This window comes from Bos grunniens, chromosome 2, assembly GCF_055505025.1.
Source record: "Bos grunniens cultivar Pamir isolate PY7600 chromosome 2, Bosgru_T2T1.0, whole genome shotgun sequence".
Lineage (NCBI taxonomy): Eukaryota > Metazoa > Chordata > Mammalia > Artiodactyla > Bovidae > Bos > Bos grunniens.
The window spans coordinates 132,101,363-132,117,382 of NC_141166.1; the positions used below are offsets into that span (position 1 = coordinate 132,101,363).

At 61.5% G+C, this 16,020-nt stretch overlaps 3 protein-coding genes across 11 annotated transcripts in view; 2 read left to right on the forward strand and 1 right to left on the reverse strand.

Moving 5' to 3' along the window:
• Positions 1-2,233, forward strand: part of MYO7B (myosin VIIB) — a 102,155-nt gene extending 99,922 nt beyond the window's left edge. The window contains exons 44-48 of one of the 2 annotated variants that reach the window (XM_086362323.1): positions 382-567; positions 774-890; positions 1,073-1,156; positions 1,332-1,451; positions 1,861-2,233. In XM_086362323.1, coding sequence (XP_086218449.1) covers positions 382-567; positions 774-890; positions 1,073-1,156; positions 1,332-1,451; positions 1,861-1,962 — 609 coding nt within the window. In that variant the 3' untranslated portion in view covers positions 1,963-2,233. Of the gene's footprint in view, positions 1-381; positions 568-773; positions 891-1,072; positions 1,157-1,331; positions 1,710-1,860 lie in introns of those variants that run through there. The other variant, XM_086362320.1, reaches the window with a different exon arrangement.
• Positions 2,234-2,785: 552 nt separating this feature from the next.
• Positions 2,786-16,020, reverse strand: part of LIMS2 (LIM zinc finger domain containing 2) — a 44,157-nt gene continuing 30,922 nt past the window's right edge. For all 8 annotated transcript variants that reach the window (XM_086362342.1, XM_086362333.1, XM_086362334.1 and 5 more), the window contains exons 5-10: positions 6,845-6,994; positions 6,173-6,323; positions 5,162-5,254; positions 4,556-4,604; positions 4,306-4,381; positions 2,786-3,609 (exon numbers count right to left, since the gene is read on the reverse strand). In XM_086362342.1, coding sequence (XP_086218468.1) covers positions 3,462-3,609; positions 4,306-4,381; positions 4,556-4,604; positions 5,162-5,254; positions 6,173-6,323; positions 6,845-6,994 — 667 coding nt within the window. In that variant the 3' untranslated portion in view covers positions 2,786-3,461. The remainder of the gene's footprint in view (positions 3,610-4,305; positions 4,382-4,555; positions 4,605-5,161; positions 5,255-6,172; positions 6,324-6,844; positions 6,995-16,020) is intronic.
• GPR17 (G protein-coupled receptor 17) lies at positions 10,084-15,562 on the forward strand. Its single transcript, XM_086362394.1, has 2 exons — positions 10,084-10,200; positions 13,911-15,562. The coding sequence occupies exon 2, from the start codon at positions 13,939-13,941 to the stop codon at positions 14,956-14,958; it is 1,020 nt and encodes a 339-aa protein (XP_086218520.1). The 5' UTR covers positions 10,084-10,200; positions 13,911-13,938; the 3' UTR covers positions 14,959-15,562.

Sequence of the window (16,020 nt, forward strand, 5' to 3'; positions counted from 1 at the left end):
CATGGCCTCTTTGCCCAGGGCCACCCACCTCCCGCCCAGGGCCTCATGGTCGGTCAGGGTTCTGGAGCCAGGAGCAGATGGAGAGCACTGCCTGGGGCAGCGGCACCTGCAGACAGTGGCTGTACCCTCACCTGCCACATGCCTACCGGCGAGGGGAGGACCCAGAGGGTCCCGCGCCTGCCAAGTGCTAGGCCTTGCCCCGAAGGGGTAGAGCAGGCCCGGCTCTCCAGCGAGGCGCTCAGCCATCTTCCCTCTGCTGGAAACCTAACCCTGAGGACCTTATCTCTCTGCAGGCTCCGTTTCCTACATTCTACTGGGCTACCACCTGAGCGCAAAGCTGGGGGTGGCAGGAGCCTAAAATCCAGCTTTTCCTTCACCCAGGAGCTGCCCAAGTACCTGCGTGGGTTCCACAAGTGTTCCAGGGAGGATGCCATCCACCTGGCTGGCCTAATCTACAAGGCCAGGTTTGGTGATGACCGGCCCCAGCTAGCCAGCATCCCCAAGATCCTGCGGGAACTCGTGCCTGAGAACCTCACGCGCCTAATGTCCCCAGAGGAATGGAAAAAGGTCCTTGTTGGGGGCTGGGGAGGGGGCCCTTGGCTGCTGCCCCTGTAGGGGTCCTGCCCACGTGTGGCTGTGGGAGGGTGGACTGGGTCTGCCACCCCCGGCCTCGGGCAGCGGCTTTTGTTCTGGCTGGGGCCGCAGAGCCTCGGGTGGTGGGCCAGCCAAGCTGTGGTCTCCACTGAGACCTCACTGGTCCTGGATTCCCCTAGAACATCCTCCTGGCCTGCAACAAGCACAAGGACAAGACGGTGGAGGAGGCCAAGGTGGCCTTCCTAAAGTGGATCTGCCGGTGGCCCACCTTTGGGTCTGCCTTCTTTGAGGTGAAGGTAGGTGGCACCCCAGACCCGCTGTCCTGGCCAAGCAGGCCCCACACAGCTCTGGCCCCGGCAGCCTGAGCTTCTCCTGCAGACAGGCCACAGGCAGGGCCACAGCCAGGTCTGGGAGGGCACGTATGCGTGGCTGCGTCTCAGGGAGGGGCTGTGATCCCCGTGACACCCTCCCTCCACAGCAAACCTCGGAGCCCTCCCACCCAGACATCATCCTCATCGCCATCAACCGGCACGGGGTCCTGCTTATCCACCCCAAGACCAAGGTAGCAGAGGGCCCTGGCAGGACCGGGGGGGCCCCCGTGCAGGGGGGCTGGGTGCCCGTCCTCCTACACGTCGGCCCTGGGCTCTAGAGGATCCGGGGCAGCAATGCAGCCCCGGGGCCCCTCAGACCTCCTGGGCTTGGGCTGGCTCTGACCCACCCGCCTGCTGTGGCCACAGGACCTGCTCACCACCTACCCCTTCACCAAGATCGCCAGCTGGAGCAGCGGCAGCACCTACTTCCACATGGTGCTGGGGGGGCTGGGCCGGGGCAGCCGCCTGCTGTGTGAGACCTCTCTGGTGAGCTCCAGGCCTGAGGGGCCTTCCAAGTGCCCCAGGTCCCTTTTCCTAGCCCAGACACAAAGCGCCCAGAGGCTCTGGACACTAGGTTTCCCTCAGCCTGACCCCTGATGCCACCGGGTGAGTTGCTCATGGGAGGGCCCGGCTCCCACGCCTGGCAGGGACAGGCCAGGCTGGGCTGGTGGAGGACTCGATGGAGGTGCAGTGCGAGGAGGGCTGGGCATGTCACTCGGGGGCATCAAGGCCTGGCAGGGGCCTTTGTGGTCCCAGGAGGGATGAGTACTCAGGGCCCAGACACAGTCCTGCTTCTCTCTTTACCACATCTGCCTGGGGTGTCACTGAGGCAGCTGGGCCCCCTAAGCCCTGGTCCACGCCCTGCCTAACTATAACCCACCTTTCCTTAACGCAGGGCTACAAGATGGATGACCTGCTGACCTCATATGTGCAGCAGCTGATAAGCGCCGTGAACCGGCAGCGGGCCCCCCGCGGCTCAGTCCCAAGCCACCCGTAGCAGCAGGGTCCTCTGGCCCACTCAGCCGCCCTCCCCAGTCAGGGGTCATTGTGGGGCTTACCCAGGGCCCTCCTCTGGGCCTGAGGCCTGCCCTCTCCCCAGAACACCCCCTCCCACCCTTTGGCACCCCAGTGGGTCCCTCCTCTGGGTGCTGACTACGAGGGGCAAAGACAGGAGCCCAGGGCAGCACTGGGAGTGGTAGGCCTCCCAGCTGATGGGTGGATGATGGAGAGGACCCCCCTAGAAATGTTCAATAAACATTCGTGGAGCACTGGGGTGTGTGTGTCGATGAGAGAAGAGGATTGCGGGTTAGATGGGCAGGAGATCCAGGAGGTGCTGGCCAGGAAAAGTTCCTTCTGCAAAAAGCAAAAAGCACTATGATCCCCCCAGGGACAAGGGAGGACAGCTTCATCCTCAGAGAATGACTTCCTTCATGTCTCACCCTTCTTTCCACTTCCTTCCCTTCCTGCTTCTCAGACTCCCTATGGGCCTTTGGCACACCTCTCCCCCGTCCCCAGCAGGACTCTGAGCACGGGAGGCTGCCGGGGGATTCTGCTGGAGGAGCTGTGGGCCCCTCTGCCCACACACAGGGCGGACCTGCATGCAGGGCTGTGGAGCCTGGGCTCGCCCTGGACCGCCCCAGCTGGCCTGTCCCCCAACTCCACCCACGGGGCCAGCCCTCAAGGACTGAGGGTCTCTGCTGAGCTTGTCTCCAGGCCCCGTTGCAGCCTGGCCCTGGGATGCCCGTCCAGTCTGGTCTTTGTCTTTCTCTCACTGAGGTAGCACGTCCACCCTGATGCCACAAACCACACAGGCCCTGCGGTGGTGTAAAGAAGCCTTCATTCATTGTGCGAGTGTAACATCCTTCCTGGAGGGCAGGAACGAACCACCCACTGGGGCCCACTGCCTCCTGGCTCCAGACTGCACCCAGGGAGTCAGCATGTGCCCCAGAGGCGGGGTGCGCCAGGCCCCTCCAGCTGCTGTGTGGGGTGAAGTGCAGGATGTGCCGGCCTGGTCTGGGTCCTGGGATCCTCCTTGACTGAGTGAGCACGTGGTGGGGATAGGACAGTTTACCGGAGGGCCCTCACCCACGTGGCCTAGGGCCCAGGGCGGCTGCCCGGCTGGGGGCTCCATCTGTGCCACGAGGGGCGGAGGCTAGCCACGCTGCCAGGAGGCCTCCTGCAGGGATGGGACAGGACAGGCCAGGGCAGGGCAGGCTGAGTCAGGTGGCACCGGCCCCTATCTGTTCCTGGCCCTGGAGGACCTTGGGCCGAAACTGCGGATGTGGGCCTGTCACAGGTTCACTACACCCAGGCCCCTGCCCCATGGCCTCGTGGGAGGAGGGAGAGAAGGGATGCTCGAAGGTGGCGGGGGAGGAGGAGGGATGCTGAGCACAGAGACAGGAGCGAGATGCCACAGGTTCAGGGAGCCCAAGTGCAGAGTGAAGCCTCAGGCAGCAGAGGAGCACCCAGCAGGAAGCAGCCAGGTGGGCGGGCCTCTCAGGCAGGGTGGAGGCCCGAGGACTTGGGCTGAGCCCTGCGGGCTGCCAGCTCCGATAGCTTCTTGAGCCGCTTCTTCAGCTCCAGCGGGAACTTCTCGTAGCACCTCTTACACACGGGCTTCATGTCGAACTCCACAAACTTGTTCCTGGGGAGGACAGGCAGCGGTCAGGAGGGGTGGGGTCTCCTCTGGGCCCGGAGCAGGCCGCCTCCCACACAGCAGCCTGTCCCCCGCCCTGGGCGTGACTTTGTGGCCAGAGGTCACGGTAGACCTCTGGAGGTAGGAGATGGGCCTCCAGGTCTCCCTTTCTGCCCAGAGACTTTTCTTGAATGCTGACACTCCAGAACCTTCCCTGCTGTCCTGGGAAACCAGGCTCCAGCTCCAGCTGTCCTGCCCCTTTCATTCTCCGAGGAGGTCTGCTTCCTTTGGCTCTGAGCGTGCTGCTCCGGGCTCTTCCTTCCCCAAAGTTCAGTGTGACTCTTCTTCCCACTGGGCCCTGAGGGTCCCTGGACCTCCCTGCTCGGGGTGGGGGCTGCCCCTGTGCCCACTGCATCCCCAGGGGCCGATGTCAGTGGGCGTTCAGGGTAAGGCCCAATGAAGGGGAGAAACCACGGAAAGCCAACTCCAACAGGAGACCCCAGCAGGCTCCAGGAGCGGGAAGGGGAGGAGAGGGGTGCTGTGTGGGTCTCCGCTGTGTGGCTCCTCTCCCGCCCGGGGGCAGGGGGAGTGGGGGGGGGCGGGGGACGAGAGTGGGGGCGGGGCGCGGGAGTGGGGGTGGGGCGGGGCGCGGGAGTGGGGGCGGGGCGGGGCGAGGCTGCGGTGGCAGGTGGGCACGCCACTTACTTCAGGGTGAGCCGGCTGTTGCAGGTGGAACAGGAGAAGCAGTGCACGCACCAGGCCTTGTTGAGGGCTGACACCACTGTGGGGGCAGATGCAGGCTCAGTGACCCCACAGGTCAGCCACAGGGCCCCCTGTGCGCAGGGAGGGGCAGCTGGGCACACAGCTGCAAGACCCACAAGCCCAGAGAGTGCGGGGGACAGGGGCTGGGGCAGGAAGTCGGCACAGGGACGGGGCGGGGGGTGGGGGGCCTCACCATCGCCCTCGATCACGTGGCTGCAGGTGTAGCAGACATCGCCAAAGAGCTGTGGACAGAGCAGGGGCTTAAACAGGCTGCTGGCATTCATGCCCCCGGCCCTGGGCCAGGGGTGTGGCCCCACCCCGCCCCAAAGGGCAGCTCCTGTCATCTGCCAGGGCCTCCCGGCCCTCCTAGGCCTCCCGGGCCTGAGGGCTGGTCAGAATCACCGCCCCCCCAGGAAACACAGGTGGAGGTGCTGCCCCCTGTAAGGCCCCTCCGCCGCCCTGGTGTCCTGAGGGGCGCGGTCTGGGCGGTTTTTCTGGGCCTGGTAGGAGGGAGGGGGCCTGCCGCAGGTCACCCCGAGAGCCCAGGACTCCACATGCCATCTCACTCAGTCCCCACGACAGGCCTGGCCACAGGGCACATTTCCCAAACGGAGACACTGAGGTCACAGGGGCTGCCCAGGTCCCGAGACACTCAGCACACAGGCCTGTGGCACAGCCCCCACTCAGCACCCACCATGGGGGCTCCCAGGGGAGGAGGCTGCCCCATACCCTCTCCGGCCAGCCCGCCCTGACTGGCTCCCCGCAGCACCGCATCCCACTGCCCTGCCTCAAGCCGCACCTGGTTGTAGTGGGTCTCACAGTAGGCCAGGCCCTTCTTCTCATAATGCCGGTGCCCCAGGAACGGCTTCTCACACTTGGCGCAGACGAAGTGCTGGGGAGGGGGGCGAGGGGCAGGGATGGCAGAGTTGGAGCAGGAGCCACCTCCCCAGGAGACGGCAGTGACCCCAGGAGACAGCCCAGAGGCTGATGGGGTGGACCCACAGGAGGGCCGTGGGGCCGACACCTCCGTGAGCTGACCCTGCTCAGCAGACCTCACTCCTCGCTGCTAGGCACCCGCAGCCCAAGGGGTCAGGTGCTGGTGAGGTGCCTGGAGCACAGAGGGCTGCACTCCCGCAGACTCCTCTGTCTCTACAAGCCCAGAGTCACCGGACACGTCTTCCTACTCAGGGAGGCTTTTGGGTGTGATGACTCACCTTCCCATGGGGGGCTGGGGGCCAGGGGCCACATCAGGACCCTCACAGAGGGGCCACCCAAGGCAGAGCCTGTGGGACACAGAGCTGGCCTAGCCACGGGCTTGCATGCCTCTCTTCCAGATAGTGACTGTGAGTGCCAGAGCCCCCAGTGGAGCCCCCAGTGTGACCCAGTGGGACACACCTGACCATCTTGCCCGCAGGTGGGCTGAGCTCCCGTTTGCACAGTACACACAGCCACTTCCATCAACCACAATCCCACAGGGCGCCCTGGACCTGTGTCCCCAAGGCGTTCTCATGACTTTGGAATCTTCTAGAAGACCAGGAAAGGGAGGACGGGTGGGGGTGTCTCAGGACTTTGGAATCCTCTAGAAGGCCAGGAGGGAAAGGAAGATTGGGGCGTGGTGTGCCTGCTTGGTCATGCTTTGTGTGCCCAGGTCTCTGGGCCCCAGGGACTGACCTGTCCCCGTCCAGGGGCCAGGAAGGGCAGCACCCAAGAGGAAGGTCAGTTCTGGGAGCCAGCCGCACGGCCCAGGGCTGGGAGGGAGTGTGAGCGTGAGCCGGGGCCCCCACCTGCTGTCCACACCGGCCTCACTCACCTCCACATGCCACTGCTTGCCCAGTGCGTTGACCACCCGGCCCTCAATGGGCCGGCGGCAGGCCCCGCAGATGGGGACCCCCATCTTGTCATGGCAGGGCAGGCAGTAGAGCTCGCCCTTCAGCTCCCGGGCCTCTGCGGTCAGCTCCTTCCTGGAAGACAATGCAGAGCCCCCGGTAAGGGCGCTGCCCAGCTCCCGCCCCTGCAGACCCAAGGAAGCAGCTTCCGGACAGCCCCCAACTCCAGCTCTGTCCCTGCAGAGCCCCTCAGGCAGGCGGTGCTTTCATCTCTGCTCTCTTTGGAGACTTCCTGTGCCCCAGACACGCCCCGGGGCATGGGATTCCCGTTCAGCTTTCGCAGAAGGAGGCCTGTGTTTGGCACAGATCTGTTCTTGGCCGCTCCGCCCCTAGATCAGACTGGGCATCTGGGACAGACCCGAGGGGGGGCTCTGCAGCCTCTCCTTCCTCTCTCGTCCTTCGTGCAACTCTGAGTCTCCAGTCCTCCCTGAACGGAGCCCCAAAGAGAGGAGTCTCCTGCACGGTTGCCCCCGGGCCCCCATTCTACCTTCCCCTGCACCCCACTCTCCCGTCGCTCCTCTGCCCACCTGGTCCTCCTCTCCAGCCCCATAACTGCCCTGGGTGGCTGTCCCACCTCCACGCAGCTCTCCCCCTACCCGCAGTGGGTGCAGCTGAAGTGGTCAGGGTGGTAGGCGTCATTCTTGAACATGAGGGGCTGCTCGTCGATGACCAGGTGGCAGCGCTGACAGATGTACTTGCCCAGGCCCTTGGCCTTCTCGCGGTTGTGACAGGGTCGGCACAGGTGTCTGTGGGGAGTGAGGCAGGTGTGAGGAATACAGCCGCCCCTCCGCAGCACCCTCCCCCAGACAGCTGGGCCACCTCCCTGGAGAAGACATCCCTGAACACCCCAGACAAAGGTCTAGTCAAGGCTGTGGTTTTTCCAGTAGTTGTGTATGGACGTGAGAGTTGGACCGTAAAGAAGGCTGAGCACTGTAGAATTGATGATTTCAAACTGTGGTATTGGAGAAGACTCTTCAGAGTCCCTTGGACTGCAAGGAGATCAAACCAGTCAACCCTAAAGAAAATCAATACATTGGAAGGGCTGATGCTGAAGCTGAAGCTCCAATACTTTGGCCACCTGATGCAAAAAGCTGACTCATTAGAAAAGACCCTGATGCTGGGAACGATTGAAGGCAGGAGGAGAAGGGGACGACAGAGGATGAGGTGGTTAGATGGCATCACCGACTCAATGGACATGAGTTTGAGCAGGCTCTGGGAGTTGGTGCAGGACAGGGAAGGCTGGCATGCTACAGTCCATGGGGTCACAAAGAGTCGGACACGACTGAGCGACTGAACAACAACACCCTCACCCCCACAGCCCGAACAAATGCCGGGAAGCCTTGGGGGTTCAGCCCAGTGGCCCAGAAAAGTCAGCCAACAATCCTGCTGCTGGGAAGGCCACAGGTGAGCCCTCTAACAGGAGCCTTGGCACAGGACAGAGCAGAAGGAGACACGGCAGCAAGCTGGAGCTGACGTCTTTGGACAGCAAGGCAAACGTGGTGTTTTTCTTCTTTATGCTTTTCCTGAACCTAGGACATCACGTGGACAAGAGCAGCTCAAAAATTCGCTTTATTTTTCAAATATCTTTGAACACATACGAGTAACTGTGCAGTGTGTTACCATCCCACTGTGCCCAGTCAAGGAGCCAAGGAGTGCCAGGCCCGTCGGGCACTCGGGGCCTGCTTCCTCAGGGGTCCTCCCAACAAAGAGGAACCCAGACGTCTACAGGCTCGCTCTGTCTCCAAAGACAAGCACGGTTGTGCCAGATGGAGGCCCCCAGACCTAGGAACTGTCATTACAGAGTCTTTTTTGTAAAGACCTCCGAGTAATTTCTGATGGTACTTTCTCCTCTGGGCGACAGCTGTGGTCTCTACTGAGAGAAATGAACATGGTTTCTGTCTCCTTGGGCCTCACAGGCAGCACGGATTTAGATTCAGGGTCCCTGGGCAAAGATGCATTCATACAAAGGCTGCAGTGCCCTGCTCCCGTCCCCCACCTGCCACCTGATCTGCCGGTGCTCTCGGCATCTGGGCCTTCCTGCCTCCCTTTTCCAGGCCCCCAACCCTCCCACCAGCCTCCTGCCCACCTGATACCAGCGTTGGCCTCTTTTAGAGGCAGGTCAGGTAAAGAATCCACCTGCCAATGCAGGAGATGTAGAGGACTCGGGTTCGATCCCTGGGTTGGGGTGATCCCCTGGAGGAAGAAATGGCAACCCACTCCAGTATTCTTGCCTGGGAAACCCCATGGACACAGGAGCCTGGCAGGCTACAGAACATGGGATCGCCAAGAGTCTGATACAACTGAGCATCTGAGCACGCACAGGGAGTCTCCTTAAAAGATTAACTCTCAGATTCAGAGTCCTCTTAGCAGCAGGACAACATTCAACCCATATGGAAAGATTTTTGCCTCAAAGTTTACAGAAATGAGCGCAACTCCCCAAAATTTGGTTGCAACACCCTGTGCCCTTAAACTCTGTCATCAATCATCCAATAAAAGACATGTGCACTCAGGGAAGCCGGCCAGATTCCCGTGTTTCAAGCCACCATGAGCCAGTTCTCCTAGACAGCTACCTTGGGCCACAGTGGGGAGGGAGCCTCACACCCCACCAGCTCCGGAGCAAGACAGAACTGAGGAACCCCGCTCTCTCAGAGGAACGTCAGATGTGAAATATCTTTTCAACGGACCTGATCCCAGCACCAGATCTAAGGACAACCAGTAGAGTTTTTCCAAGGTAGAATGAAGATGGAACCTAGGAATTCTACCATTGAGGTGCAACAGAAGAAGAGAACAAAACAACACACGCACACGTGCAGCCTAAGTTTTAGAGCGACACATGCTTGAGTCCAAATCCTGGCTCACTGGTTTGTGGTTGGCCAGTCAGGTCACCTCTCTGAGCCTCAGTTTCCTCGTCTGTAAAATGGGCAGTAATCCCAAGTGCACAGGACTGCATGAAAGAAGACATTTCAGAGAGTACTTGTGGGAGGTTCCTCCCAGTGATAGCATGTACATCTTTAAACATCTTAACTAAAAAGTTGTAAAGTCTTTTGAAACAAGTAATAGTGGTCTGGTGACCTGTGCTACTGGGTGTATCGTTTTGGGAAAGACAGAGAGAACCAACTTTGCTGGAGTAGCCATTGGTGACATGCAAACAGCCACCCCCCAGACTCCCAGGAGGAGCCCTGGGGGAGCAGCACGGGGCAGGCAGCAGTGGCTCTGTTCCCAGGCCTCCTGTCCAGAGGAGGAGCCTGCACAGACGAGGGCCAGGCCTCCGGGTCCCCACAGGCACAGACAGCGCCCCATTATGAGGCAGCCTGCAGCTGGGCCCTGCTGGAGATAAAGGCCATGATTTATTCCGCACACCCAAAGGGGGCCTCATTATACAGGGCAGGACACAAGGACCCTACAGCAAGTGTCCTGAAAGAATCCCCTCTCATTTGACCAAACAAGACTCCTCGGCCTCCCACCCTTCCCCATTCACAAGACCCCCCCGCCGCCGATGGCCAGTGCAGGCTTGGGTGCCCAGGCCCGTTGTCATGGCAACCAGCCCCTCCCAGGCCCCCTCCCCTTGATAGGAAATTACCCTGTTCTGAAACGTCCTGTTGTCTGTCGGTCCCAGCCAAGCCCCCCACCCAGCCGGCGCCCACTCCACGGCTTCGCAGACAGTCACACGCAGTCACACACTCGGCCTCTGTGATGCTCGGCGGCCCAGCTGGGGGGCGGGGGGGTGCTGGGACACACTGGAATATTCACAGCCCAGCAGCAGCAGAGGCAGCCGGAGGAGTGGCCCACCACACAGGGGACCCCTCAGGAATGAAGCAGCCTTTCAGGGCCCGAGGGGGTGCAGCCTCCCCGCCTCTCCTTAAATAGCCAGCCGGCCTCTACCACGGCCGCACGGAGCCACCACCCACCCACAGGCCGCAGCCCACCTGCTGCCCCAGACCTGCTGTGAGAGGTAAGGGCAGGGCTGGGGAGCAGGACACGGGGGTGCGGGGCAAGCGCGGGCCCAGCAGAGCAGGGCCATCTCTGCCATCTCGCTTCAACCTATTTACCAAGGCCTCCCTGGTTTGAATTAGAGCAGCCCATGGGCGGTGCTCCTGTCTCACTGTGGGGGCTTTTAAAAGAAGAGTGGGTGCGCAGTCTGTGGCCCCATGACTGCAGCGATGCCCCTACACTCTTCTCCTCTAGCCAGGGCACCTGGAGGGGCCCAACGAGGAGGCAGGAGGGACAGGTGCCGGCAACACCAAGAGACCTCCTGCCACCTCAGCCTCCTCCCACTACACACCCGCCCATGTTCCCTCACAGAGGCCGAGCCCTGCACCTGCTCCGTGGTCGGGGGCCCCACGCCCCCCAGCCGCCCTGCCCCGAGCAGAGTGAGACGTCGAGAGACAGTGAGAGCAGGCATTTCTAGGGACACGTGGAGAGGAGCAGGAGCCCCCCCAGACCTACTCCAAAACCAGCACCAAAACTCGTAACACAGGGGCAGGGTGGAGAAAACGCAACAGACCTCACACAAGCCTGAAAGCATTCTGAAATCAAGTCTGCACCCAAAGAGAGCACGGGGCATGCGGCCTAGTGGTGGGACTCAGAAGGCCTGGGCAAGAGCAGAAAGCCAGGTGCCAGGCAGCCCACGGGTGCCACCTGCGCACATGCAGGGCCCCACGCTCAGGCCACTGCTCTACTGTCACCATCTGGAAAGCCTTGCTTCTTGAACAAAGGGTGGTGCAGACTGTGTCGTTGTGCCTGGGGCCAGGCCCGCGGGGGAGGCACTGAGCCTGGGAGGCAGCTCCACACCAGCCCTGGCAGCAGGGACCCATCAGCCCCTGGAGGAAAAGCAGGCAGAGGTGTTGGCTGTCCCTGCTGGGTCTTCCGGATCTGGCTTCCTACCCCTGGGCTGTTGCCCTGGCCAAACGACCCTGGGCAAGTTAGCTGATGCTGAGCCTCCATCTGTAAAATGAGCCTCCTCATCTGTAAAATGAGCCTCCTCATCTGTAAAATGAGGCAGTGGACATCTGCCCCTGAGGACTGGTGGGCAGTGCCCAGGCAGGCCTGCCTCGCGACGGGCAGAGAAGATGGTCAGTACCTGTGAGCAGACCTCACGGAGGGGCTGGGTGATGACTGTACCACCAGGGGGGTGGGCAGAGTCTGGGCCTCAGAGCAGCCCAGAGTGGAGGGTACCCAGCTCAGCCCCTCCCCATCCCCATCAAGACCCCTCCCTCACTTGGCCTCCAGGCCTCCCCCACTTCCCCCACTGCCTCAGGTCACACACACTTGGGAGCAACAAGAAATAATCTCTGTATTAGAAATTTAGGGAACCTGAACCACTCTGGGTCCAGGAGAGATTTGGGCAAGGGGACATCCCTGGATCTCTCCAATAATCAAAACGTGATGTGATCAGGCGAGCGTCTCCGCTGGCTTGAGAATGACTGGCCAGATGCTCACCACCCCTGACTTCCTCCTGCTCAGCCACCTGTGGGGCAGCGGGGGTGCCAGGGGTGCCCAGGGACCCCAGTGGTGGTTAATGAGGCATGAAGCGGAGGGTCAAGCTGCTGCCTGGCCTGACAGCTCCTCACTACCCACACTGCCCTCCTGCCCTCCTAGCTGCCAGAGTCTGAACCGCTGGCCCTGCTCCATCTACTTCGGGAACCCACACCTGGGGATGGCGCCCAGCCTCATACTCAGGGACTGCCAGCGCTAACGTCCCCGTGCTCCCGGAGCACTTGCCAGCCCCCGCCAGGACTATTATCTTGGTCATTAAAAGGAGAGGACCCGAGGACAGGAGGAGTTTACAGAGAACTTGCTCCAGGTCCCCTGTGGCTCGTGTGTGCAACTGCTGCTCCCGCTCCATCCCCGCTGCTCCTGTGAGCCCCTCTCCTGCCCCCTCTGTGGCCCACAGGCAGGGAGTGTGGCTGCTGAGAGGCAGGGTTCAGGGGAGCCCCTGAAGTTGCACTGTAGGCAGAGGTGCCCTGAGAAGAAACGGGCAGCTGCCCCCCCAAGCCCACGTGGGGCTGCGGGCTGCGTGCCGTCTGGCAATCTCCTGCCCACACCTGTCCAAGGCCTGGGGGAGGCAGGGCGTTTGGACCTTTCCTCTCCTTTGTGAATCTCCTGAGTCGACCAAAATCAACATGGGAAATCTGTCACTCTGTCTGTTGCGGAGGGACCACCGGTGACCCACTCAGAACTGGGGTCACCAGACAGAAACGGTTTGTTTCCAAGGTCAGGAGGGCTCCGAGCCACGCCCCCTGGTTTATGCTGAGGGTAAACCAGGTGGGCAAGGCTGGGCAGAGACAGGCTGCCTCCCTGGGTCCTGGCCTCTCTGGGGCTGCAGATCTTGGCCAGAAAACCACGGCCAGTCTCTCCACCTCTGGGACATATGGCTCTTCCTCTCCTGGAAAAGAATCTGCCTCCTGATAGTTAAAGCGACCCCATGGACTGTAGCTTATGAGCTTCCTCCATCCATGGAATTTTCCAGAAAAGAATACTGGAATGGGTTGCTATTTCCTTCTCCAGGGGATCTTCCCCACCCAGGGATCGAACCCGGGTCTCCCGCATTGCAAGCAGATACTTCTACTGTCTGAGCCACCAGGGAAGCTCTAGTTAAACTACTCCAGGTAGTAAAACACCCAATGCAGGCCTGGACCCACAGGCACAAGTCTAAGACACTTGTCTTTCTAAGACACAAGTCTCCGCCCACTAATATGCCCAAAGCAGGGCTGGTGGCTGAGTTCAAAAAGCTCACGACCTTGGCTGCTGGCCTGGACGGCCTTCGGGTGCTGTAGACAGAGCAGGACACTGCATTGCTCGTGAGGCCCTCCCGTGGCTGGTGCTGGGAGCACGGGGGACCTAGTGGACAGGTGGGTCAGGGAGGCTGAGCAGGGCTCACCTGATGCTGAGGAGGCGTTGGCCAACCCCCCGCACTGGGCTCTCAGGCCTAAGTGCCCCACCCACGAGAAGCAGGGCTCAGGGGACTCATGCACCCCACCGGTTAGACAGCACACAGGGGAGAGAGACAGAAGATGCGGGCCCCTCCCTCAGCCCTCACACCCCCCAGGGCCTCAGACAGACAGACAGGCCACCATGCTCTCTCTGCCTGCGGTGCTGACTCTATCCCCTAGGCCTGAGAGGTGGCTTTCAGGAACACCAGGGCTCTGCCCAGAGCTCTCCATGCTCTACAGGGACACGGCCGCACAGTGGGGAGCTGACCCCAGCATTAGTTTGGCACCCAGGCCCTGGTTTTGGTTTTGCTTTCTGCAGCCTTCCAAAGCAGAGGGTGCAGGTTCGATCCCTGGTCAGGGAGCTAAGACATGCCTTGAGGTTAAAAAAAAAAATCAAAACATAAAACAAAAAGGGTTTCATCCCTGGGTGGGGAAGAACTCTTGGAGAAGGGCATGGTAACCCACTCCAATATTGCCCAGAGAATTCCATGGACAGAGGCTACAGTCCATGGGATCGCAAAGAGTCCGACACGACTGTGACACTTGCCCACCCCCAGCTGGACACAGGAGGTGCTCTGTAGCCCCTGAGGCAATGCCGAGCATGGAACAGCCTATTAAGGGGTTAGGGGTCGGCAGGTACTAAAGGCTTCCAAGAGCTCATGTCTACAGAGGGTGATGCCTCGCTTGTCCCAGGCTCTCTGAAGCTGGGGTGTCTGCTTGTTCCCTCCAGGCTCAGTGCCTCTGCCTCTGGCTGAAGCATGAATGGCCTCGAGGTGGCCTCCCCAGGGCTACTGGCCAACTCCTCCCTGGCCCCTATGGAGCAATGCGGCCAAGAGACGCCCCTGGAGAACGTCCTCTTCGCCTCTTTCTACCTCTTGGATTTCATCCTCGCTTTTGTGGGCAACGCCCTGGCCCTGTGGCTCTTCATCCGGGATCACAAGTCCGGCACCCCGGCCAACGTGTTCCTGATGCACCTGGCCGTGGCCGACCTGTCCTGCGTGCTGGTCCTCCCCACCCGCCTGGTCTACCACTTCTCAGGGAGTCACTGGCCGTTCGGGGAGATCCCATGCCGGCTCACGGGTTTCCTCTTCTACCTCAACATGTATGCCAGCATTTACTTCCTCACCTGCATCAGCGCCGACCGCTTCCTGGCCATAGTGCACCCCGTCAAGTCCCTCAAGCTCCGCAGGCCGCTCCACGCCCACCTGGCCTGCGCCTTCCTCTGGGTGGTGGTGGCCGTGGCCATGGCCCCGCTGCTGGTGAGCCCGCAGACCGTGCGGACCAACAACACGGTGGTCTGCCTGCAGCTGTACAGGGAAAAGGCCTCCCAGCATGCCCTGGCGTCCCTGGCTGTGGCCTTCACCTTCCCGTTCGTCACCACCGTCACCTGCTACCTGCTGATCATCCGCAGCCTGCGGCAGGGCCCACGCGTGGAGCGGCGCCTCAAAAACAAGGCGGTGCGCATGATCGCGGCGGTGCTGGCCATCTTCCTGATCTGCTTCGTGCCGTATCACGTCCACCGCTCCATCTACGTGCTGCGCTACCGCGGCCACCGCACCTCGTGCGCCGCCCAGCGCGCGCTGGCGCTCGGCAACCGCATCACCTCCTGCCTCACCAGCCTCAACGGCGCGCTCGACCCTGTCATGTACTTCTTCGTGGCCGAGAAGTTCCGAGATGCCCTGTGCAGCCTGTTGTGTGGCAAGCGGCTCCCAGGGCCGCCGCCCAGTGCCGACGGGAGGACCAACGAGAGCTCGCTGAGCGCCAGGTCGGAGCTGTGAGCCTGGGCCCCGCCCCCTCCCCAACCCCACAAGGACCACCCCGCAGACTCACCGAGGAGGAGCCCACCTCCTCTGAGAAAAGAAACCGAAACCTCGGCCGGTCACCATCACCTGCTCCAGGTCCGAACTCATCACCCAGCGCCGAGTTCTGTCTTGGCTGTCAGCAGATCCCTGGCGAGGCAGCACCAAAGCGCCCAGACGGCCGCTCCTCTGCGGGGACTGGGCTGACCCTGCTCATTCACAGCCACGAGACACTCAGTGACTTGGACCCCACCCCGCCTCCCCCGGTGAGGGGCAAGGAGGCCAGAGGAACATTTCTGAACAATGAGCGTCTTTCTTTCCCAAGTGCCCTCTGCGAGGCTCTGGGCCTCCTCACAGTAGAAACACATGGCTGCGAAGCTTGGCAGAGAGAACTCAGGAGACAGGGGAACGGCCTGCCAGAAGAGGGGGCACGGGTGGGGACGGCGCTCGGTGGAGGGTCAGGAGAAGGGGTCTAGAGATTTCCTCTCAAGTGCAAGGTGCTTTGAGTTCCCTTTGTGCCCCCTTTCCCAAAGGCCCCTGTGTTTAGGGGACACAGGCAGTACATGAGAGCCGAACACTCTAAGCACGTTTCAGGGTGATCTGCAGGTGACGTCCAGCAACACAGGGCCTGTGGGTCCCTCCTGCCACACACAGACCTGCATGTGCCGACAATCCCCAGTGCTTCTCAGCAGCTGCCCTGTCCCTCCTGAGTCCTGGGCGAGCACAGACTATGGGGCGCCATCACGGGAAGCCCAGCTTCGTCACTGCCGGCTGTGGGGGGCACGCAGACTGGCCCACGAATCTATCTCCCCCTAACCCAGACCCAGCAGGGGCAGGGTCCCACTCCTCCCCAAGAGGTCTTCGCCTGGCTGGCCAAGCTGTGAGGTGTTTTGCTTAGAGGGTGGCCTGTATGCCCCTCACGGGTTCTTTTATGTACTTGGTTATACTGATCATAAGGGCTTCCCTGGTGGCTCAGTTGGTTAAGAATCTGCTTGCAATGCAGGAGACTGCCTGCAATGTAGGAGACCTGCATTTGATTCC

Bases quoted from the DNA above. Each gene is read 5' to 3' on its own strand.
- GPR17 (XM_086362394.1), top strand. From the start codon at position 13,939: ATGAATGGCCTCGAGGTGGCCTCCCCAGGGCTACTGGCCAACTCCTCC.